Consider the following 27,586-nt stretch of genomic DNA (forward strand, 5'->3'; position numbering starts at 1 on the left):
TTGATTATGTATCTAAATGGGCGGAAGCACAAGCTCTCCCAACTAACGATGCACGAGTTGTAGTCAACTTTTTAAAACGTCTTTTTGCAAGGTTTGGAACACCGAAAGCTTTAATAAGTGATCGGGGCACTCATTTCTGTAATAATCAACTTGAGAAAGTTCTCAAAAGATATGGAGTAACTCATAAAATCTCCACCGCATATCATCCACAAACAAGTGGACAAGTTGAAAATACCAACCGAGCTTTAAAACGTATTCTAGAAAAAATCGTAGGATCAAATCCGAAGGAATGGTCCATTAAATTGGAGGATGCACTCTGGGCATTTAGAACAGCCTACAAAACTCCAATTGGAACCACACCTTTTAAACTCGTTTATGGAAAAGCATGTCATCTTCCAGTAGAAATTGAACACAAAGCATTTTGGGCTTTGAAGACATGTAATCTTGATTTACATGAAGCTGGACGTCTACGGTTAAGTCAACTAAACGAATTAGAAGAATTAAGACATGAAGCATACAAAAATTCGTTAATCTATAAGGAAAGAACGAAGAAATGGCATGATAAAAGAATCAGAAGTTCAAAAGAATTTAAAGAAGGAGACAGAGTTCTTCTTTTCAATTCACGATTCAAGCTATTTCCTGGAAAATTGAAATCAAGATGGCCTGGACCATTCATAGTCAAAAGAGTTTTCCCATATGGAACAGTAGAGTTAATAAATTCAAATGGGATTGAATTTAAAGTTAATGGTCACAGAGTTAAACATTACATAGATAGTCCGATGGAAGTCGACAACGAAGTTAATCACAATTTCGATACCACAGCTAACTAAGTGTGGGGAGAATCAAGTTTTTAAAGGATAATATGTATTTATGTTAGAGTTAGATTGTCTGTTTTCATGTAGTTCTCGAAAATGGAACCCGAATGGTCTTTTCCTAGCAGACCCTAAAGAACTACTCTTCTCCCCCCATTCTGATTTTTTATTTTTTTTTAGGAAATGAAGACTGCCTGTGAACTAAACCATGGTCTAATGCTACACGCTTTGATCACTAAACGTAATAATGACACACTTCCGAGTGAACTAGTATCAGTAATCAGAAAAAGATTGGACGGAGTAAGAAAAGAATCAAGATGCGAAGATAATAAGTTACAATTTGGTAAAGGAAAATCAAAATCCGCAGCGAAAAGAAGAGCATGACACCTTGAAAGATGTCACAAATGCGAAAAATGGTCACATGGAGGTAAATGTTCAAATAATCAAACCTATTCAAATACCGAATTTGTTACTTTATGCAGAGACGGACCATTCATATGTTTAGAAGAAAAAACACTGAATGCTCGAGGTTACACCTATGCAGCTATGGAAAACCAATTAAACCGACTATCTTATGAATGGGATAGATCATATAACTAAGAATACTATCTCACAGGTAAGTCTGTACAGTTTTTATTTTTTATTTTTATTTTTAACCTTTTGATAATAAACACTAAATTGTTCGCTATAAAGTATTAAATTGGTATTGAATAAAATTAGGTTTGGCGACCGAAATTATTGATATCATACAAAAATTTATTACATCACTGCGAAATTTAACGTTTATTCTTAAGGTATAAATATCTTTAATCAATCAACCCAAAATATTTCAAAAATTCGTCATGAGTTAAATTAGGTCATGGAACCGAAATTACTTTACCGAAAAGAGGGGCGCATATTTTTAATAATATTTGATTGATTAAAGTGGGATAAAAGACCAAAAAGATTTTTAATTTTATTTTTACCATGTTTTTAAAATTAATATATAAATCTTAAATTAATATTATAAACTTTTTAAATTAATATATTTAAAATTGTAAATATTTGAATAATTGATATTTTTAAGTTTGTATGTATAAAAACAAAAATATAATATAAGTTTGGTGTGAATTTTTAATTTTTAAAAAAATGTGAATTTTTAATTTTATGCATATTTTAAATTTAAGTTGTGTGAATTTAAAAATAAAAATTTACTTTATTTCGCTAAGTTAAAAATATGATTTTTAAAATTCGTCGTGAGTTGAAGACTAGGTCGTTGAACCGAAATTACTTTACCCGAGGGAGGGACGAGAACTTTTATTATCATTATTTTTAATCTTATTGAATTAAAGTATGCCAAAAATATTAAAAATCCAAAAATCTTTACATTTAAAACCGCGCTTTGATTTGACAAATTTTAAAAATTTTGTCGAGGGACAGACTAGGACATCGATCCGAAATGCCCTCATCCTAAAAAGAAACAAATTTTTAAAATTTTATTAATTTTATGTTTTATAAAGTATAACCTTATTAAAAAAAAAAAAAGCCAAATCACTGTAGCCGGCACCCCATGCGATCGCATGGGGTTTGCACTTGGAACCCATGCGATCGCACGGGGACCAAATGCATGCCAGACTCAAAACAGACAGCAGGTCTGTCTTCTCCACACAACACACACACAAACACGAAACTCTCTCAAATCTTCACCAAATTTCGCCAATTTTCCACCGTAATTCGTCATTTTTCTTGCTCTAATCATGCCTAGATTCTCATTCTTCAGCAAAATGGTAAAAATTACACCCCTAAACTCTATAAATTCCTAGTTTTTGTGATAATTACCAATTTTTTACCTAATGCAATTTTGTTAATTTCTAGTATAATTAGTGTTAAATTGTTAGTATTTTATGCATGTATAACCTAGATTGATGCTATTTAACATGATTTGAAGCCAAAAACTTCAAAATTTTTAGAAATCTAGGGTTTGTGTTCTTGAGCAATTTGGGGCTTTTTGATATAGACAGGTTATGGCCGATTTTTGTCATGAATTATTGCTAAATTGAGTAGTGTAACATGTTTAGATAGTTAAATGATCCAAACATTGATCCTAAACATGATTTTTGGAGATTAAAGTGGACGTTTTAAGTCCAAAATTCATGAACTTGATTAATTTGATGTAATTGCCATTTGAGACTTGTTTAATTATTAGTAATGAATATTTTGACATGTTATTTGAGTTAAAAGCTTATGAACTTTGTATACATTTTCATATGTGCTTATTTGAAAAGTGTAGAATTGTGAAAAATTGTGAAAATGTGTATAAGTTTAATTTTGATTTAACATGTTATAGTGATTGTTTTAAGTTATTATTTTGCTAACACTAATGCATATTTGAATGCACAAATTTTGTGTTTAATGTGTTTTGCAGAAAGCCGATACGGGAGGTTCAGGAGCATCATCATCTAGACGACCAGCACCAGCACCAGAACCAGAACCAGAAATGCAACACGAACAAGAACAACAACAAGAACCACAACAACAGCCTGATCAGCACATACCTTATTATGATCCGGTACAGTTTGTTAATGAATTCATAGTATTCCCGATGAGGCCGCCAGTAGAATTCCCAACGATTCCTGAGCACACTCTGCATCCTAATCTAAGATTTGATAGGAGATGGAGAGATTACGAGACATATCAAAGGAACAAATTCAAATTGGTAAAAAAAAATGTAGAGGTGCCAAGGGTAATCGATTGGGCCCCTTTGGAAACGGTCCATCTAGCTGACCGTGTTAGACAGCTTTTGGTACAAAGGTATGGCAGTTCTTCTTTTACAGATTGGGAACGTCTTTTCACCATTCGTAGGCCTGTATATAAGGAATGGTGTGTTGAGTTGATGAGTACTGTATCACTTGATACAAATATAGTTAGAATAGATGATAGAAGATTTCTTAGGTTTATCCTTGGCGGTAGGATGTACAGAATGTCCATGCTGGACATGGCCAGGGCCTTACAGATATATACTCCTGGTGAGTTGCTATTACCCGATTGTAAAAATTTGATTTATTATGGTGAAAGGGTAGATAGTAACTTTGACGCTGACGCCATTTGGAGGCGTATGTCACATTTTGATGTTTTTACACGAGCAGGAGGACACTCCTATACGCATATTGACAGAGCTGAGCTTCATATTATTCATAGATTTTTAGCTAACTCAATTACACAAAGAGGTCACAATAAAGAAAAAATTACCTTACATGATTTATTCTACCTAAAGTGTATTCGGGATCCTAGAAGCTTTGTCAATATCCCTTACTGTGTTGCGTTTTATTTATCTAAAATGGTAGAGGGAATGCAGGACGGGAGTATAATAGGAGGAGGTATTTTTGTTACTCTCATTGGAGAGTATTTAGGTGTTGATAGGAACCAAGGGGGTCCATTACAGCTTTGTAGAGAACAGGTTGAGCCCTTAGGATTGAAAGTTTATGTGGGTGCTAAAGTATTGAAAAGTAGACGTAACCAGGCAGTACCCTATGAGGGATCTCATCCTCAGGTAGAGAGAGGCTCAGACGAGGAAATGGAGGAGGTGGAAGACATTAGGGATGTATTTCGAGATGCTATTCTTGACGTCCACGTTCGTATAGATGAGGAAGCAAAGACGAACGCGGCCAGACATAGTATGTACGAGCAGTGGAACTCCGAGTGAGTATACGAGGATTATAGGCGATGCCAACACGATAGCTGGGTAGTTCATCAGCACCAAATCATGAGCCAGCTATCATATCAGGTACCAAATAACTATGTACCTACTCGACCTGCTCATTTTCCGCCACACAGCCCCGATATCCGACCACCCTTTAACCGGTATGACTATAACCAAGCCTATCAGAACACCTATAACCAACAATGGAACCCACCTGATGAGATGAACTGGAACCCCTATCCAGACTGATTTGGTTCCATTTGGTTATTTATATGATTTTTATGTTTTTATCTTTTTACTTATTCATGTTTAAACTTATGTTATTGAATATACTTATGTAATCTTTATCATTTTTATTATTATTGTGTACTAATATTTCACATTTAGGATTTGAAAGTGGGATATTAAGTCCCATTTCAAATTGCCATGCATGTTTATATTTGTATGTATGTATATTGTAAATTGTACAAAACAGGGTAAAACAGCGCATTTTCAAAGACTGGCATTAAGTTCAGCAAAAGCTACTAATTTTGACGACAAGATGACAAATAAATGTGATGTAACAACAGACAAAATGAACAAATGATATGCACCATTTATCATTCAGCAACCAAACGCCAATATGTTTGGAAACTTTGGTAAAATTTAATCATTTTTACGCTAATCACCCTCAATAATTTAAATTGTTACTGATTTCTAGCAAATGAGGGCATTGCAAGATCTTAAGTGTGGGAAGGGGTTAAATTCTTTCGGATTTTAAAATTTTTTACTTTATACACTTGGTTACCATTAGAAATACTAGTAAAGTAGTAGTTGTATTAGAATCTAGTGCTCTCTGATAAAGAACAGCCCTAGTCTTATATACTGACTACCCAATTCTAGTAAAATTTTTCAAAATTTTCAATTAAATGAACTCAAAATCATGTTTATACATATTTATGAACGATAAAACTAGGTGTTAACACCGAAATTATTGTTACCTCAGAAAGGACATAAATTAAGAAACAAACCAAAATGTTAAAATTCATTTAAAATGGAATAGAGGACAATAAAAAGGAAAATAAAAGCCAAGTGTGGGAAAAATTACCAAGTTATCTTAAACATATGTCACATATTTCTGTAACAAATAATTGAAGATACTTTTGCTTTGGACTAAACTAAACTGTTTTACCCGATGAAAGAAAAGAAAAGATGGATCTACACGATGAATCAATTCCATCATTAAAAGGAAGTAAAGTCTTCCGAAAAAGACACGCGCTTCTTGATTTAGGTCATGAAGTTGTCGTCCAGACCAGCTGTAGGTTGATGAAAAATCTAGAAAAGTCATCTCTAAAATCAGCAGGAAATCCACGGACCTCAGCATCAAACAGGGTCGCCAAGTGGTCAGATTTATCCTAACCATGAGAAGGATTTATCTCGTACAATGGGGGGGGCACCGTGCAAATTAGCTTGATAAGACTAATAAATCAGATTCCCAGAAAGGATAATCTCCTTTAAAGATCAAAAATCAGCTTTTAAGACTGATATTACTCAATCCTAGAGATTGACCTTAAAGATTGAGAATTACAAACTCATGAAATTCAATGATATCTAAACTCGAGCTTGAACGAGAAAATATTTTGATCAAATTAAAACCAATTTGTTTTCTGAAAACCCTATTTTCAATGCGTTCATTACCTTTGAACGTAAAATCCTAGGAATTCACCTGGAATTCATTAGGTCACCTGAACCAAATCGGGTGTCAATCGTAAGAACGGTGGTTGCATAGCATGGTCGAAGACAGGACCTTGTGCGAGACCGAAAAATCATAAGGGTGAGCTTTACTATTGCTCCTACCAAGGATAGTAATTGCGTCCGACACGTTATAGACCATAATTAAAAGCATGTCAGGGGACATTGCCTTAACAGTTGCTTGTTCAACGCTTTCCTTTACAACCGGACGGTAGTTTATCAAAAGGTAATATACGGAGCAAGTAAACTGGACGTGTTGCTTTCCCAATACAAGGTTAGCAAGTGGGTGACACAAAACCGCAAGTTTTGAGCTAAAATTTTCAAATCTGAAACCCACCAAACCCACAAAAAAAAATATTTTGCAAACACCGGTGAAGGGTTATTCCGGAAAACTTATCTAGGGTAAAAGCTAGATTTAATTTTCAAAAAAATCAAATGTTTTCATAAAGATCCAATTTCCTAAAGGATCTAAATTTTCATAAGTCATGTGAGACAATAAACCACATCGTTACTACCATTGTTTATACCGCCGTAAAGAAATCACTGATGTACAAAGTGTGAAGAATAAAGAAGTGATTCTAGTATTTCAAGACTATATTGCTTGAGGACAAGCAAAGCTCAAGTGTGGGAATATTTGATTATGCTAAAAACGAACATATATTTCATATCATTATCCCTCAAGAAAGACAAACTTTTAGTTGCAACTGTTCTATTTACAAGTGATATTCGTTTAAATAAAAAAAGGTGAAGACAAAAGACAGATTCGACGAATTGAAGACGCAAACGACCAAAAAGCTCAAAAGTACAAAATACAATCAATGAGGTTCCAATTATTGATAAGAAACGTCTCAAAATTACAAGAGTACAAGATTCAAAATGCAAAGTACAAGATATTAAATTATTCGCAAGGACGTTCGAAAATCCGGAACCGGGACCAGAGTCAACTCTCAACGCTCGACGCAACGGACTAAAAATTACAAGTCAACTATGCATATGAATATAATATAATATATAATTAATTCTTAAAATTAATATATATATTATATTATATTTAAATAAACGTCGGCAGAAGAAAACAACCAAATGTGGCTCTCCCCAGCTGGCCATGCGATCGCATGGCCTGGAAGGCATAAATCCATGCGATCGCATGGTGCACAGTTCCAGCCCACACGCCTATAAAAATCGAGCTTTGGTGTAACACAAAACACATCTTTTTCTTCTTCACTCAAACATAGTATATGTATATATAATTTATATTTTAATTTTAATTTTAATTTTAAATCCTAATAATAAGGGTGTGTTAGCGAATGTTGTACGGGTGTAAGTCGAAATTCTGTCCGTGTAACGCTACGCTATTTTTAATCATTGTAAGTTATGTTCAACCTTTTTACATTAACGTCTCGTAGCTAAGTTATTATTATGCTTATTTAATCCGAAGTAATCATGATGTTGGGCTAAAAATATTAAAATTGGGTAATTGGGCTTTGTACCATAATTGGGGTTTGGACAAAAGAACGACACTTGTGGAAATTAGACTATGGGCTATTAATGGGCTTTATATTTGTTTAACTAAATGATAGTTTGTTAATTTTAATATAAAGATTTACAATTGAACGTCCCTATAAATAACCATATACACACGATCGGATACGATGTGCAGGGTATTTATATGTACGAATAATCGTTCATTTAACCGGACACGGGAATGGATTAATAGTCACTAGAATTATTAAAACAGGGGTGAAATTATGTACAAGGACACTTGGCATAATTGATAACAAAGTATTAAAACCTTGGGTTACACTCAGTCGACATCCTGGTATAATTATTAAACAAAGTAATAAAACCTTGTTACAGTTTAAGTCCCCAATTAGTTGGAATATTTGACTTCGGGTATAAGGATAATTTGACGAGGACACTCGCACTTTATATTTATGACTGATGGACTGTTATGGACAAAAACTAGACGGACATATTAAATAATCCAGGACAAAGGACAATTAACCCATGGGCATAAAACTAAAATCAACACGTCAAACATCATGATTACGGAAGTTTAAATAAGCATAATTCTTTTATTTCATATTTAATTTCCTTTATTTTATATTTAATTGCACTTCTAATTATCGCATTTTTATTTATTGTTATTGTATTTAATTGCACTTTTAATTATCGTACTTTTTAATTATCGCAAGTTTATTTTATCGCACTTTTATTATTCGCAATTTCATTATCGTTATTTACTTTACGCTTTAAATTAAGTCTTTTATTTATTTAATATTTAATATTTTGTTTTAACTGCAACTAAAGTTTTTAAAATCGACAAACCGGTCATTAAACGGTAAAAACCCCCCTTTATAATAATAATATTACTTATATATATATTTGTATTTTTATAAATTTAAACTAATATAGCGTTAAGCTTTGTGAAAAAGATTCCCCGTGGAACGAACCGGACTTACTAAAAACTACACTACTGTACGATTAGGTACACTGCCTATAAGTGTTGTAGCAATGTTTAAGTATATCCATTCAATAAATAAATAAATATCTTGTGTAAAATTGTATCGTATTTAATAGTATTTCCTAGTAAAATTTAAGCTATTTTATATACACCTAGCGAAAACATCACCCGGTTTTCCACATCCAAAACAAACTATGGCGGTGTTATTGGTTCCGACATTATTTGTTCCTTTAGTTCTGTTATGCATTGGTCCGTAGATTTCGCACTTCTTCGCGCTATGACCATTTCTTTTACACATGTTGCAAAACATCGTGCAAAACCCCAGGTGATGCTCTTCACATCTTTGGCATGGCTATTTTTGGTTTTTGTTGCCATTGTTGTTATTGAGATTGTTGTTGGGATTGTTATTGTTGCTGGGACGGTTATTGTAGTTGTTGTTCGGACGTTTGTTGAAGTTGTTGTTGCGATTGATGTTGCGGTTATTGGGATAGTTATTGCGATTGTGGTTGTGATTGTTGTTGTTGTATTGGTGACTCTTGTCGTTGGTTTCTTCCCATTTTCTCTTGACTTGTTTCGTATTAGCCTCTTCGGTCACCTGCTCTTTAATCCTTCCTTCGATCTGGTTCACTAATTTGTGAGCCATTCGACTTGCCTTTTGTATGGAGGCGAGCTCGTGTGAACTCACATCTTCTTGAATTCTTTCCGGTAACCCTTTTACAAATGCGTCGATCTTCTCTTCTTCGTCTTCAAACGTTCTGGGACACAATAGGCACAATTCTGTGAATCGTCATTCGTACGTGGTGATATCAAAACCTTGCGTTCGTAATCCTCTAAGCTCTACCTTGAGCTTATTGACCTCGTTTCTGGGACGATACTGCTCGTTCATCAATTGCTTATATGCTGACCATGGTAGTGCGTAAGCAACATCTTGTCCTACCTGCTCGAGATAGGTATTCCACCATGTTAACGCCGTACCTGTGAAGGTATGCGTAGCATACTTAACTTTATCCTCTTCAGTACACTTACTTATGGCAAACACCGATTCGACCTTTTCGGTCCACCGTTTCAATCCAATTGGTCCTTCGGTTCCATCAAATTCCAAAGGTTTGCAGGTAGTGAATTCTTTGTAGGAGCATCCTATACGATTTCTTGTGAAATTAGTTCCACTGCAAGATCCAGAGTTATTGTTATTTTGCATCGCAGCCTGTACTGCGGCTATGTTTGCTGCAAGGAAAACACGAAAGTCTTCCTCACTCATGTTCAAGTTCTGACGAGTCGCCGGTGCCATTTCCTTCAAAAATAGCCAAAAGAATTGAGTTAATCATATAGAATTTAAGAGTAGTCAATAGTATTTCGTAGCATAATATGAACTTATTTATAAAAGCTTTTTCTTCATATTAGCATTCTATAGTTTTAATTCGGGTAGTACCTACCCGTTAAGTTCATACTTAGCAGCTATTATACAATTCAACTATTACAATTCTATATAAAAAACTTATTATAATAATATTTCGCGTTCAAACTTTATACAATATTTTATAAACTCACAATACCGCTATTATACATATAGGATGAAATATATCACATAATAACTTTGCTACTCGGCAGTTATGAAGGCAATTCTAGTTAATGCGCAAGTTGTTCAGTAAAAGAAATAAAGACACGTAATTCATAAGTCCAGAAACAAGTCATGCATTCAGGTTTTACTAAGACGACTTCCCATCCTTGATCTTGTGAAAAGTAACCGTTATGACCATTGACTAGGCAGTATGTTGTAATGTCGTCAAAAGGACGAGGGTTTTGTAACGTCCAACAGCCCCGTAATAATCTAAAAACCTTGTTTCTCACCCCAACTACTGAATCCGTCACTTGTGGGAAGGTTTTATTTAAAAGTTGTAATCCGATGTTCTTTTTCTCACTTTGGTAAGAAGCGAACATCACTAACCCGTAAGTATAACATGCTTCTTTATGTTGCATGTTAGAAGCTCTTTCTAACTCACGAAATCCTATGTTGGGATATGTTGAGTCAAAATAGGTTCTTAACCCGTAGCGTAAAATTGCATTTGGGTTCCCTGCATTTAACGCTTTAAAAAAAACACGGCGTAACTTACGGTCTCCCCAATGTGATATACCCTACCTATCTGTGATGACCCGGAAATTTTTGACCAAATTTAAATTTAATCTTTGTATGATTAACATTTCCGACACGATAAGCAAAGTCTGTAAAACTGAATCTCAAAATTTTTGAACTACTTTCATATATTCAAATACCTTTTGGTTGTTCTTGACAATTCGCGAATAATTATATGTATATATATATATATATATATATATATACTATAACTTGAAAACATAACAATGTATTAATTGTTTGATACCGTACATTAAAATTATTGGTTTAAATATTTATTTGAATATATATGATAAGTTGGAATATTAATTGTATGAATAACTTGCGACGTATATTTTAAAACGTGTTTAAAAATATTGAGAATAGATATTAACTTGGTTATGAAACGTTTGATAAATACTATTATATTAATAAATAACGAGACAATGATTTATAGAAGTGAATAATCAAAACACTCGAAAGATTAAGATATACTTTGAGTGATATAGTTTATGGATAATTTAAGGCTATATTTTGACAAAGGTACGTGTCACGAAACGTAAAATGCAAGTTTTCTAAGTGTACGAAAATGCGTTCGAGAAACCGAAATCAGGACATAAGTCGAGTAACAACGTACGAGTCATCGGAACGAAAATTACAGGTCAACTATGCACATGAATTTAATATAATATATAATTAATTATATAAATTAAATATATTATATATATATTTAAATAATATGTCGACAAACAAGAAAATAAAAGTTTGTGAGCTGGATCAGAGGGCCATGCGATCGCATGGCCTTGAAGCACAAATCCCATGCGATCGCATGGGGTACTTTTTCAGAAAAGGTTCTATAAATTGCTCAGTTTTCACACTCTTTCTGTTAATCATATATTACTTCGTATTTATTTCATTTATTATTATTATTATTATTATTATTATTATTATTATTATTATTATTATTATTATTAAGATTAATATTATTATTAATCTAATTATTATTAATATTATTAATAAAATACTACGACGAGGTTACGAGCGTGTCACTTTCAAAATGGTTTTCAAGCGGGATAGAGCTAAGGAAATTATGGGTTATTGCCAAGGAGGTTATGGGTAATGGTCGGGGGTATAATTGTGAATCAAACTTAGTGTTTATCATCTCCGTTATGTCTACGTACTTTTCTACAATATTGAATCTCAATATTAATACGTAAGCATTTATATTTTATATTTTATAAATTAATAGTGTATACATACTAGTGCTCGAGTGTATATATTTATACATGCTTGTATGCTAAATTTCGTCGTTAAATAGTTTATAATAAATCACGAATTAAATACATATATTACGGGTAAAAGGTATATGATATACATGTTTTCGGAAAGCTGGCGAAAAATCAATAACTTTTCATTTAGATATCGAATAGTTTCGAGGAACGAATCAAAAGATATGGTCAACTGAATTATAATTGACATTAATTGGAATTGCTTTTTGAATCTGCAATTAATACTTAAACAACTTGTTTACGAGATTGATAAAATGGATTTTTAAATATTACCAACCGAGTAAATGAATCCTTATATAAGGTACGTCTCGTTTGTTGAACTATTGTCAAAATTGACTTTTTGAAACAACTTTGAATAACTTTTGTATGTCAATTTCGAGCATTAGGATTGTGATACACTATGACCTGACCTAGCTTGATAGACATTTATTGACCAACATATGTTCTCTAGGTTGAGATCTACGATTATTTGATATACCGAGTTTCGGTCACATTACGATGAACAACTTTATGTGCTGCTAAGGTGAGTTTCATTTGCTCCCTTTTTAATTGCTTTTGCAATCTATATTTTTGGGCTGAGAATACATGCACTTTATTTTAAACGCAATGGATACAAGTACATACTAAATTCTACACTGAGTTTGAACCGAAAATCCCTTAGCTTTGGTAACTGTTAACTGCCAGTTATAGGAACTGGTGGGCGCGAGTAGTAGTATATGGATCCATAGGGCTTGACATCCCCGTCCGAGCTAGAGTGCTAGCCTTTTAACGAACGTGTGTTATTTGAGTTTAGGACACGTTGGTTGCGTGTATTAAAATGAATGGGGTATTTATCATTATAACGTTAAAGTTTAGTTACCAGGGTGCTCTGTTATGTAGAATCTATTGATAAACGTTTCTGGATGAAACAACTGAAATCTTGTGATCCATCTTTATATACAGATTATGCGAAACATACAAACTATGAACTCACCAACCTTTGTGTTGACACTTGTTAGCATGTTTATTCTCAGGTTCCCTAGAAGTCTTCCGCTGTTTGCTTATATGATAGACAAGCTATGTGCATGGAGTCTTATATGGCATATTTTTCAAGGAAACGTTGCATTCACCAAATCATCACCATGTATCTTATTTTGACTGCATTGTCAACGGAAGTACTATTGTAAACTATTATTTACGGTGATTGTCTATATGTAGAAATCATCAGATGTCGAAAACCTTTGATTTAAATATTCATTTATGGTGTGCCTTTTCAAAAGAATGCAATGTTTACAAAACGTATCATATAGAGGTCAAATACCTCGTAATGAAATCAATGAATGACGTATTATCCATATGGATTTGGAGCGATCGTCACAGTTGGTATCAGAGCATTGGTCCTAGTGAACCAGGTCTTGCATAAGTGTGTCTAACTGATAGTTGTTAGGATGCATTAGTAAGTCTGGACTTCGACTGTGTCTGCATGTCAAAAGTTTTACTTATCATTCCTTGTCAGAAATTACCTGTCTATCATCTTAAGTCTAAACGCGTCTTATTGCATTGATTGCATAGATAGTGTATAGACAAAATTCATATCTTGGCATATCTATTACAGTAAACTTTGACTGCCATCTTCCGAAAATTTCTCCGTAATTTACGGGATTTTGGTATTATATATTCATATGTAAATTATGTATTGAAGAGTACCAATCAAATTTTATAATCTATTTTATATCAAAAATCATCTCTCTAATTATACAAGATGGATCTCATATCTAGTTCAAATTCCTTAAATTCCGACAGCTATTCCGATATGGATATTCACCTGAACTCTGAAGAAAGTGTAACCGGAATGGATCAACCAATCAGCCATCACCTATTCTGGATGAATTGGGGATGGGTTCGTAGCCTACTTAATCATTGGAGACAAGAAGAAGGTGATCCCTTCCATCCACCACATTCACCTCTTGGCAAAGAACCTGAAGCACTTACCGGCAAACCTATTCGTAATACTATTTTCTCTCTCATTTCCAGAGTATCTCATCATGATTATATACTATCCCATATTATAAATCTTATTTATCTGATCGTCCGAACCACCGATCATCCCGGTATAATAGAAGAAGTCAACGAGCTTCGTGCTCGGGTAGTGACTTTGGAGAATATGGTACAAGGGTTACGAACACCAGCAGCAGCACCCGCAGCATAATCGGTACCACCATCATCCACACCAACACGATCATTACCACCACCAACAACCACATCCGCATCACACGCCTCAACATCACAATTTGTACCTCGGATATCAACATCATACGCACCATAGGTACCAAGAAGTACCAGAAACGACAAACGATGAAGTATGGATTCATAACTTCATCGGAGAAACATTCTACGACGATTATGTAATTTCTAAAGTTTAGAGATTATCTATTCTAGCCTTAACCCTAAATCAGATAGAGTAGAAACCCTTATCCGAATGGTGTAAGATACAAGCTAGACTTGTTTTACCAACAGCATCAACAATACCCTTAGCCTCACCAGCACAGTCAGTGCTGTCAACATCGTCAGAATCAGCAACACCTCTAACATCACAAGCTCCGTCGGTTCAAGATAGCACCGTGGACATCATTAAGAGTCAACAACGAGTATATTGTATCAATGAGTTATGAAGTAATAACTCAATTCATCTAAAGAATTTATATGTATATCTTATATATATAAATTTTAAAACCATCATGAATCTTTTCGTACTAAGCTATTACGTGTGAATTTTAAGGGGTAGATACTACTCGGTTAATTCATATTACTAATATGCTATGATGTACATCCTTCATTAACAACTTAACCATCGTTAACTACAAATATCTGTTTCAACTCAATGAATTCCATTTCATAATGAACTTAGTGTATTAATCAATTACATGTTTTATTTTACACTTTTATCTTCGATGTACTCGAAACTTTCTAGAAAACATCATTTATATCTTATGAAGTTCAGAAGAATTCCACGAGCATCAACATCCTTCACCGAGGAATAAGAATAAATAATGAAGTATTGATTTCATTAGTGAAATACTCCGCGAAGATTATGTAATCTTTAATGTTTTAGAGAATATTCATTCAATTCGAAAATCAAATGAGCTTAATATGATATTAATTCATCAAATCTGTATTACATCTGAAGAAAATATACATACATATATTTTTATAAAGACGGTAAAAAAAAATTCTTTTGTACAAAGTATTAATTGTGAAATCTTTAACGGGTAGGTAATACTCGGGAAATATATAAGTTCACAATTAATATGTTATACTATACATTCTTCAACTTTGATTCAAAAATTATTAACTATGCTCACAGCGATATACAATCGTTTCCATACAAATTCAATTACATATTCTGATTTTGAAAAATCAGAATCCAAGCCAAGATTTAACAGAAAACATCACTCTTAGATTCTTACATCTTTCAAATGCTATACATTGACTTCAAAACTGTGCTAGAACATCACTTCTATTCATAAACCCAGAAAAAAAAATTTGTATCGTTCAAAATTCTAGAACATCATATGTATCTTGACAATTACAATCTTCATGCAAACCCTTCAAACTTTTGAAAACACCTCGGATTGATAATCAACGATTCAGTTATGATAACTTTGAATGCTGATGAAGCAGCAAAAACTGTAAACGACCTTAACAGCCAAACGTTTGATGATAAAGAATAGTGTGTTGGCAAAGCTCAGAAAAAGAGAAGGTTTGGAACTGGAAAACGGATTGAGCAAAGTATGAAGGAGGCTGTGGATAAATCACAAAGACTAAACCCGCCTTCAAAGAATCCAAATTATTCAGTATCTACTGAAGCCATTAACGAATACCTTGCTTCCGAATCTAAACTCTTGCGGACAATATTCTTCATCATCCTCTGATATTAGAAATTCTAAGATATCATCGTATCTTTCATTATAAATATCCTCCATATTTCTGGAGATAATTCCATAATCATTCTTATCGAAAATCAATTTTCTCCTTACGATATCTGTGTAACATCATAAAAGAAACTATTTTAGTTTCTAAATTCTGAAACCTTTGAGTTTAAAATATGAATATTTTTGAAGCGGTGTTGGGAACTGAAGCATGAGTTAGTATAATATAATGACGCTTGATCAACGTGATTATATTACAGTAAGTCATGCTGAGTTTCTAATGGAACGTGATAAAGGTTCACAGATCATACCCTCATTATAAACCATGTTACATAACTCTTTCATTCTATTTAACCTCTAAACTATCAAGAAAATATTTTCTTAATGATTCGGTCTTTTTCGAGGTATTCTGGTAATTTGACAAGTCAGATTGTGCTATTACCGTTTTTTTTTAAAACATTAATTATGTTCATTCCGAAATTCATACCTACGAATTCTGGACCATTATTCGCTTGATTTAAAGTCGGGAAGATAAAACAAAAGCATGAAGCTTCAAAATATCAATGGGAGTATATAAAAGTAAATTGGAGAGAGTATTAACTGTGGATGTCAATAATTATGGAAAGACAGAAGCAGAGACATCGAAATATAAGGGAAGATATAAAACCCAACAACTACCCAGAAATTACAAACCGTGTATATCAATGCGTATAGCAATATAAAGACACGGGAGAATGAAAAATACTATAACCCCAAGGTAATGGTAGAAGAAAATAACTTCCTCCGGTGGTAGATGAAAAAGAAGAATGACAGATATGAAAGTTAGGAGTATATCAAGAATCAGAACTGGATGAAGCATTTTTTTACAATCTTTTGAAAATAGGAAATGAGGAAGAAGATGTAAGAGTGATGAAAATAATGAAACGGAAGAGGTCAATTTATAGCGAAATATCAAACATAGCAATCGAAGCAAATTACGCATTTAATCAAAAGAAATCTTAATTTCCTTAAATTCCGAAGAATCAAATCTTATTTAGATTATGAAGATTTTCTATTCCTTAAATTATGGAAATCAATCGTTAATACGTCAAGAGTTAAGACGAATCTCTATTCTTCATTTCACTCTTTTACGATAACTTTTCTCATACGCTTCGAAAAATCGGATTGTTTTATCCATATTATTTAACGGTGATAAAACTCTATTTATCTACACATATACGGCATGAAAACATTTTTATTGCTAGTCATGACGACCTCACTCAAATTTCGGGACGAAATTTCTTTAACGGGTAGGTACTGTGATGACCCGGAAATTTTTGACCAAATTTAAATTTAATCTTTGTATGATTAACATTTTCGACACGATAAGCAAAGTCTGTAAAACTGAATCTCAAAATTTTTGAACTACTTTCATATATTCAAATACCTTTTGGTTGTTCTTGACAATTCGCGAACAATTATATGTATATATATATATATATATATATATATATATATACTATAACTTGAAAACATAAAAATGTATTAATTGTTTGATACCGTACATTAAAATTATTGGTTTAAATATTTATTTGAATATATATGATAAGTTGGAATATTAATTGTATGAATAACTTGCGACGTATATTTTAAAACGTGTTTAAAAATATTGAGAATAGATATTAACTTGGTTATGAAACGTTTGATAAATACTATTATATTAATAAATAACGAGACAATGATTTATAGAAGTAAATAATCAAAACACTCGAAAGATTAAGATATACTTTGAGTGATATAGTTTATGGATAATTTAAAGCTATATTTTGACAAAGGTACGTGTCACGAAACGTAAAATGCAAGTTTTCTAAGTGTACGAAAATACGTTCGAGAAACCGAAATCGGGACATAAGTCGAGTAACAACGTACGAGTCATCGGAACGAAAATTACAGGTCAACTATGCACATGAATTTAATATAATATATAATTAATTATATAAATTAAATATATTATATATATATTTAAATAATATGTCGACAAACAAGAAAACAAAAGTTTGTGAGCTGGATCAGAGGGCCATGCGATCGCATGGCCTTAAAGCACAAATCCCATGCGATCGCATGGGGTACTTTTTCAGAAAAGGTTCTATAAATTGCTCAGTTTTCACACTCTTTCTGTTAATCATATATTACTTCGTATTTATTTCATTTATTATTATTATTATTATTATTATTATTATTATTATTATTATTATTATTATTATTATTATTATTATTATTATTATTATTATTAAGATTAATATTATTATTAATCTAATTATTATTAATATTATTAATAAAATACTACGACGAGGTTACGAGCGTGTCACTTTCAAAATGGTTTTCAAGCGGGATAGAGCTAAGAAAATTATGGGTTATTGCCAAGGAGGTTATGGGTAATGGTCGGGGGTATAATTGTGAATCAAACTTAGTGTTTATCATCTCCGTTACGTCTACGTACTTTTCTACAATATTGAATCTCAATATTAATACGTAAGCATTTATATTTTATATTTTATAAATTAATAGTGTATACATACTAGTGCTCGAGTGTATATATTTATACATGCTTGTATGCTAAATTTCGTCGTTAAACAGTTTATAATAAATCACGAATTAAATACATATATTACGGGTAAAAGGTATATGATATACATGTTTTCGGAAAGCTGGCGAAAAATCAATAACTTTTCATTTAGATATCGAATAGTTTCGAGGAACGAATCAAAAGATATGGTCAACTGAATTATAATTGACATTAATTGGAATTGCTTTTTGAATCTGCAATTAATACTTAAACAACTTGTTTACGAGATTGATAAAATGGATTTTTAAATATTACCAACCGAGTAAATGAATCCTTATATAAGGTACGTCTCGTTTGTTGAACTATTGTCAAAATTGACTTTTTGAAACAACTTTGAATAACTTTTGTATGTCAATTTCGAGCATTAGGATTGTGATACACTATGACCTGACCTAGCTTGATAGACATTTATTGACCAACATATGTTCTCTAGGTTGAGATCTACGATTATTTGATATACCGAGTTTCGGTCACATTACGATGAACAACTTTATGTGCTGCTAAGGTGAGTTTCATTTGCTCCCTTTTTAATTGCTTTTGCAATCTATATTTTTGGGCTGAGAATACATGCACTTTATTTTAAATGCAATGGATACAAGTACATACTAAATTCTACACTGAGTTTGAACCGAAAATCCCTTAGCTTTGGTAACTGTTAACTGCCAGTTATAGGAACTGGTGGGCGCGAGTAGTAGTATATGGATCCATAGGGCTTGACATCCCCGTCCGAGCTAGAGCGCTAGCCTTTTAACAGACGTGTGTTATTTGAGTTTAGGACACGTTGGTTGCGTGTATTAAAATGAATGGGGTATTTATCATTATAACGTTAAAGTTTAGTTACCAGGGTGCTCTGTTATGTAGAATCTATTGATAAACGTTTCTGGATGAAACAACTGAAATCTTGTGATCCATCTTTATATACAGATTATGCGAAACATACAAACTATGAACTCACCAACCTTTGTGTTGACACTTGTTAGCATGTTTATTCTCAGGTTCCCTAGAAGTCTTCCGCTGTTTGCTTATATGATAGACAAGCTATGTGCATGGAGTCTTATATGGCATATTTTTCAAGGAAACGTTGCATTCACCAAATCATCACCATGTATCTTATTTTGACTGCATTGTCAACGGAAGTACTATTGTAAACTATTATTTACGGTGATTGTCTATATGTAGAAATCATCAGATGTCGAAAACCTTTGATTTAAATATTCATTTATGGTGTGCCTTTTCAAAAGAATGCAATGTTTACAAAACGTATCATATAGAGGTCAAATACCTCGTAATGAAATCAATGAATGACGTATTATCCATATGGATTTGGAGCGATCGTCACACTATCAAAGGAAAGCCTTTTATAAACTAAGGCATTTCTGGAAAGTCTTTCAAATGTTTGACAAGTTAATTTCGCCATAACTAAATGTGCTGATGAATTCTGACCGACTCTAGATAAGATTTTCTCAATCATATCCTCTGGTAGGTCTTCTAAAATATTTGGTTGTCTACCCTTAACGTCCATTTTGTTTTTATACTGTAAAATAGACAAGGATTAGATTCGCAAAAGACAATTAACAAACAATACAAGCAATTTTTACATAGAACATAAAAGGACAATCACACTACAATACATATAATACATAACATGATTACAACCCTCTAATCTGAATCACATGTTTCTTCTTCTTCGGACTTGGTTCGTTTTCCTAATTTTCTAGGGATATATGGTGTTCCTCTAATACGAGCCGTCGTTTTCCACAATGGTTTAGAAAAACTTGGTGGTTTAGAGGTTCCCGGGTTATTGTTACAATTTAGGAAATACGGACGTTGCCGATACATATAAAGTTCATCGGGGTTGGAATCAGGTTTCTCTATTTTTATACCTTTTCCCTTATTATTTTCTTTTACTTTATTAAATTGGGTCGAGGTAATTTCTATAACATCATCGGAATCCTCATCGGGATCCGATTCATCGAAAAATTGGTAATCTTCCCAATATTTTGCTTCCTAGGCGGAAGCACCATTGATCATTATTGACTTTGGTCCGTTGATTGAGGATTTTTTTTTATTTAATCTATTTACAGTAGGTATCAATATTTCTTCCTCCAAAACCTCTTCTTCTTCCGGTTCCTCCTCTTCTGGTTCATCCTCTTCCGGTTCCTCTTCTTCCGGTTCCTCCTCTTCCGGTTCCTCTTCTTCTGGTTCCTCTTCGGGAATTTGTGAATCTTCCCAAAGTATATTCGACTCTTTATTATTATTAGGTGAGTCGATGGGATTTGTACTAGTGGTAGACATCTATCACACAATATCAAACACATTAATAGGTTAATATATCACATAATATTTACATGTTAATAATATATAGTTTCCAACAAAAGTGTTAAGCAATCGTTTTTAAAGAAAACACGGTCGAAGTCCAGACTCACTAATGTATCCTAACAAACTCGATAAGACACACTAATGCAAATTTCTGGTTCTCTAAGACCAATGCTCGGATACCAACTGAAATGTCCCGTTCATATTGATTATAAACGTTCCATATTAATTGATTTCGTTGCGAGGTTTTGACCTCTATATGAGACGTTTTTCAAAGACTGCATTCGTTTTTAAAATAAACCATAACCTTTATTTTTTCAATATTGGTTTACAATATTAATATGTTACAACAAAGTAAATTTCGAATGCAGTTTTAAACAATATTATACAAGCATGCTGACTCCAAATCTTGTCCATATATTAGCATGCAACAATGGAAGCTCTTAATAATCACATGAGAATAAATATGCTTTAAACAAAAATGTTGGTGAATTATAGGTTTAACCTATATATTTATCAAATCGTAATAATAGACCACAAGATTTCATATTTCAATACACATCCCATACATAGAGATAAAAATCATTCATATGGTGAACACCTGGTAACCGACATTAACAAGATGCATATAAGAATATCCCCTATCATTCCGGGACATCCATCGGACATGATAAAACAACATCGAAGTACTAAAGCATCCGCTACAACGGATGGGGTTTATTGAGCCCAATAGATCTATCTTTAGGATTCGCGTCAATTAGTAGACTGGTTTACTAATTCTTAGGTTACCAAGTAAAAAGAGGCATATTCGGCTTCGATCGTTCAACCATAGAAAGTAGTTTCATGTACTTGTGTCTATTTTGTAAATCATTTATAAAACTGCATGTATTCTCATCCCAAAATATTAGATTTTAAAAGTGGGACTATAACTCACTTTCACAGATTTTTACTTCGTTGGGAAGTAAGACTTGGCCACTGGTCGATTCACGAACCTATAACAAATATGTACATATATATCAAAGTATGTTCAAAATATATTTACAACATTTTTAATACGTTTTAATGTTTTAAGTTTATTAAGTCAGCTGTCCTCGTTAGTAACCTACAACTAGTTGTCCATATTTAGATGTACAGAAATAAATTGATATATATTATCTTGACCCAATCCATGACCTAGTGTATACACGTCTCAGACTAGATCGCAACTCAAAGTATATATATTTTTGGAATCAACCTCAACCCTGTATAGCTAACTCAAACATTACTGCATATAGAGTGTCTATAGTTGTTCCAAATAATAAATATACATGGGTCGATATGATATGTCAAAACATTTGCATACGTGTCTATGGTATCCCAAGATTACATAATATATTAGAATACATGTATAATACAATATAAGTTAGCTAGGATATGATTTATATAGAATTGTTACAATATTTCCCGTAGCTACAACAATCAAAAAAATATCCAATCTTGTTTTACCCATAACTTCTTCGTTTTAAATCCGTTTTGAGTGAATCAAATTGCTATGGTTTTAAATTGAACTCTATTTTATGAATCTAAACAGAAAAAGTATAGATTTATAGTCAGAAATATAAGTTACAAGTCGTTTTTAAGAGGTAGTCATTTCAGTCGAAAGAATGACATCTTGATGACCATTTTGAAAAACATACTTCCACTTTGAGTTTAACCATGATTTTTGGATATAGTTTCATGTTCATAAGAAAAATCATTTTCCCAGAAGAACAACTTTTAAGTCAAAGTTTATCATAGTTTTTAATTATCAAACCCAAAACAGCCCGCGGTGTTACTACGACGGCGTATGTCCGGTTTTACGGTGTTTTTCGTGTTTCCAGGTTTTAAATCATTAAGTTAGCATATCATATAGATATATAATATGTGTTTAGTTGATTTTAAAAGTCAAATTAGAAGGATTAACTTTTATTTGCGAACAAGTTTAGAATTAACTAAACTATGTTCTAGTGATTTCAAGTTTAAACCTTCGAATAAGGTAGTTTTATATATATGAATCGAATGATGTTATGAACATCATTACTACCTCAGGTTTTGTGGATAAACCTATTGGAAATGTGAAAAATAGATCTAGCTTCAAAGGATCCTTGGATGACTTGAAAGTTCTTGAAGTAGAATCATGACACGAAAACAAGTTCAAGTAAGATTTCCACTCGAAATAAGATTGTTATAGTTATAGAAATTAAATCAAAGTTTGAATATGAGTATTACCTTGTATTAGAAAGATATCTTACTATAAATAAGAAAGATTTCTTGAGGTTGGATGATCACTTTACAAGATTGGAAGTAAGCTAGCAAACTTGGAAGTATTCTTGATTTTATGAAACTAGAACTTATAGAATTTATGAAGAACACTTAGAACTTGAAGATAGAACTTGAGAGAGATCAATTAGATGAAGAAAATTGAAGAATGAAAGTGTTTGTAGGTGTTTTTGGTCGTTGGTATATGGATTAGATATAAAGGATGTGTAATTTTGTTTACATATAAATAAGTCATGAATGATTACTAATATTTTTGTAATTTTATGAGATATTTCATGCTAGTTGCTAAATTAAGGTTCCCACATGTGTTAGGTGACTCACATGGGCTGCTAAGAGCTGATCATTGGTGAAGTGCCCCGTCCTAATCCATCCGGATGAAGTCTTCAACAGCTGGTCCCATTGCGAGGTTCTGACCTCTATATGCTCTGAATGACTCCATGTAATATGAGCTAATGCACAGCGGAAGGTTTCTTTCATACCTGAGAATGAACATGCTTTCAAGTGTCAACCAAAAGGTTGGTGAGTTCATTAGTTTATAGTAATCATTTCATTTTCATCATTTTAATAGACCACAAGATTTTTAAATATTATAAAACGTGCAGAAGTCCCATTCCAACTACACACAAAAAATATCTTTCATATGAAGAACACCTGGTGAGGATTCAAAATATAATAGTAACCATCTGTGCCGGTCTTTCACCCTACGGCTGAATACATGTGCCTTCAAAATATAGAACCTCTGTGCCGGTCTGTACACCCCACGACTGAACACATGTTTATAAAATATAGGCCAACCGGTGCCAAAATGTCGTAAATAATAAACCATCCACCCGGCTCGGGAGCTCACACGCTCTAACGGAAACCGGGGACTAATGCGTGTCATAATGATCAACCCCAATCCCAGATAATTCTATCATAGAATGCAGTTAAGGTACTTGTGTCTATTGCGTCAAACATTTATAAAAACGCATGTATTCTCAGTCTCAAAAATGTAAAAAGTAAAAAGGGAATCAAATGAAACTCACCTAATGTATTTTGTAGTAAAAATACATATGACGACATTGAACAAGTATAGGGTTGACCTCGGATTCACGAACCTATATTAAGTATATATATTAAAGCACGTAATTGAACAAATATATATATATATATATATATATATATATATATATATATATATATATATATATATATATATATATATATATATATATATATATATATATATATATTATTACTAGTGATATAATTTTAAATACTTTATATGTTTATATATATTTGTTTCATACATTTTAAGTATTTATATTTGTTATTATAATTAAGTTTATTAATATAATAAGTTTCTCATAAAAAATATTTATATGCATAATATTATATAATTTTTAATATTTTAGAATGTAATACTAGGTAATATATTCTTTTCTAAATAATATTTGTTGTAGCAATTATGATAATATTAATAGTGATATTGATAATAATAACAATGGTAGTAATAATAATAATGATAAAATTAATAAAAATAATAATAATAATAATAATAATAATAATAATAATAATAATAATAATAATAATAATAATAATAATAATAATAATAATGATAATGATAATGATAATTATAATACTTATATCTATTGTTATCAATGCTAATTATAATACTTTTAATAATAATATAGGTAACAATATTAGTCATAATAATAAAGATAATAATAACAAATAATAATGATAATAATAATAATAGATAAATAAATAAAAAGAAAACTACCTCCTAAGCTTCTCATAAAAAGAAATGACCCAAGTAGGGCTCGAACCCGCGACCTCTCGATAACTCGTCAATCCTCTAACCATTACACCACTTCTAAATTATCTGTCCTAGTCTAACACGTAAATATATTTATCCCATAACACTGTTTGTTCTTCTTCATCAAATAATTTCCCAAATCATCTTCATCTTATATAATCATATCATTGTTGTACTTAATCAGAGGTAGAAACAGAAACACACGATTAGCAGCAACCCAGTAATCATCATAATACATCGCCATCTTGAATCACAATCGCATGATCATGATTATCAACCTATCATCGTCTCTTCTCCATTACCGAATCCATATCAATATTGTGACGTAATAATCAATCATATTACAGATCATCATCATTAACTATTATTGTGATCGTTATCATCATAGTCTCGTTAACACAGGTCACCAGTAATAATCTACCATCGTCTTTTTCATCCTAGCATAATCATCGGTATTTTTTCTTTCAACAAGGACAGTAACAATTAGAGTTTTTCCTAAATTGATTGGTACAGGTCGGGCCCAACAATAAGAGGGAACTCGGCCCAGTAGAACATAAGTCCAAGGCCCAAGATCTTAAATGAACTCACGGCCCACAAACAAAATAAAAACGTCTGCCTTATAATGGAATTTGGTTTATTTGCAAGTGGGGATAAAAAGAGAAAAACAAAAATATCTTCATTATTATACAACATCATTCTCGCCTATATATTTATTTTATGGGTTCGCCTTTTTAAAGAAAACAACAATATCATTCATCATTTATCACGGTTTGTCGTCATCAACGTTCATCTCACTGTCGCAGGTTCTTAAACCAGATACGAACAGCAGTAATTCATCATGGGTTTTGAAAGTGATAACACGTGGTTTAAGGTTCGTAACAGAAAGAATAAAACAAAAATATAGTGATATAGAGAGAGATGATAGCAAGAGTGGCGTGTGGTGGTTCAAGTGGCGGATGAAGGTTGTTGAGTTGATGAGGGTTGTGGATAATCTTAGGAGGTGGTGGCTGTAGGATTTTGGTGGTGGTGATCGATGTTTTATAAAGAGGAGAGGGAATAAGAGAGATAGAGAATGAGAGAGACGATGGAAATAGTGGTTGTGGATTTGGTATTAACAGAAACAAACGTGGCAGTGATGGTGATCATATGGGTCTTGGTTTTGATGTATTATGTAAACGGAAAATGTTTTCGATCAACTTAAGTTATTCCTAAAATGTGGTTGTGGTTATTTGTGGTGGTTTTGGTCGTGACTGAAACAGTATGCAACAGCATCGAAACTTCGATGGGGTGATGGATCGGTGAATGTGAATAGGGTGTTTGATTGGTGTTAAACTCGAACAGGTGTAGTAGTAACTCAAAGGTTTTGCAGGTTGTCGAATATAACAGTTTAGTTGAGGTGTTTGGGTTGATCGAATATAGTAAACTAGTCGAATACATGTGTGTGCGTTTGATTAAAAAGAGACACAGAAAACAGCAAGGAAAACATATGTTGGTGATGATTGTTTAGTGTAGGTTGCAGTTATGGTGTAGCTAAGTATTATATGTATACATATACATATATAAGTAATATGTGAGTGGTGTCTTATTGATTTATTCATTCGGAAAGAAAATGAAAAGAATAAGTGAAAGCAACAAGTGGGGGCTTGATTACAACATACACATAAGAATATATATATATATATATTATATATATAATAATATATTGAAATCAAAACACTAATCCTAATTGAAATTATATACAGTTGATTGGTACATGTAACGAATTTGCATGTGTAAAGTATATATAAATATCCACTTAGATTCTTTGGTGACGAAAAAGAACAAAAACCGAGCAACCCAAAATTTAATTAAGTACAGTGTTTTTAATTATAAAAGAATTTAAAATATAAACGTGTGGTAATGTTAGCTGTCGTCTCCTATTTCATTTACGGAATGTCATTCGTGCTCCATTGATACACAGTGGCGAATAAAAGTCTTCAGAAAGATCTCATATTTTTACATTAATTATCTTTATTTATTTTAGTCATTTGTGGTGTATGATTGGTCATTAATTTATTAAATTAAAAAAATACATTAATCCTTCACTCCCAACCCCCAAGTAAAATATGAAAAGTTTTAAAATTCGACAAATGGTTCTTAAATATATATCTTTAATAAGTCTAAAATTTATAGAGCTCATTTTCGGATCACCGTTTATTTTAAAATAATACCAGTTTGAGTTTAGCTTGCTTAATATCAATTGAAACATCAAACGAGTATTACAAGCATTTAATATTTATTTTTAATATACTTTAGTTATATAAATATGTTGTAAATAAAAATTATTGTAATATCATATTTTTATTTTATTTTACATAATTAATTCTAACAACTAAATCATTTAGTATTTCCAATATATATATATATATATATATATATATATATATATATATATATATATATATATATATATATATATATATATATTTAAATATATAAGTATCTATTTACAAGTAGTAGTTCGTGAATCGTCGAGAACAGTCAGAGGGTAATTGATTACATGAATATAGATTTCAAAACTTTCAAGACTCAACATT

General features: G+C 32.2%; 1 protein-coding gene across 1 annotated transcript; it reads left to right on the forward strand.

The window, feature by feature from the left end:
- The first annotated feature begins 1,354 nt into the window (after positions 1-1,354).
- On the forward strand, positions 1,355-26,341 carry LOC139901559 (uncharacterized). The gene is made up of 5 exons (XM_071884254.1): positions 1,355-1,428; positions 3,217-3,795; positions 25,814-26,010; positions 26,057-26,174; positions 26,270-26,341. Exons 1-5 carry the CDS (start codon positions 1,387-1,389, stop codon positions 26,339-26,341), a joined length of 1,008 nt encoding a protein of 335 aa, XP_071740355.1. The 5' UTR covers positions 1,355-1,386.
- Positions 26,342-27,586: the final 1,245 nt, after the last annotated feature.

The sequence above is a fragment of the Rutidosis leptorrhynchoides genome, chromosome 3 (genome assembly GCF_046630445.1).
Source record: "Rutidosis leptorrhynchoides isolate AG116_Rl617_1_P2 chromosome 3, CSIRO_AGI_Rlap_v1, whole genome shotgun sequence".
Taxonomy (NCBI): domain Eukaryota; kingdom Viridiplantae; phylum Streptophyta; class Magnoliopsida; order Asterales; family Asteraceae; genus Rutidosis; species Rutidosis leptorrhynchoides.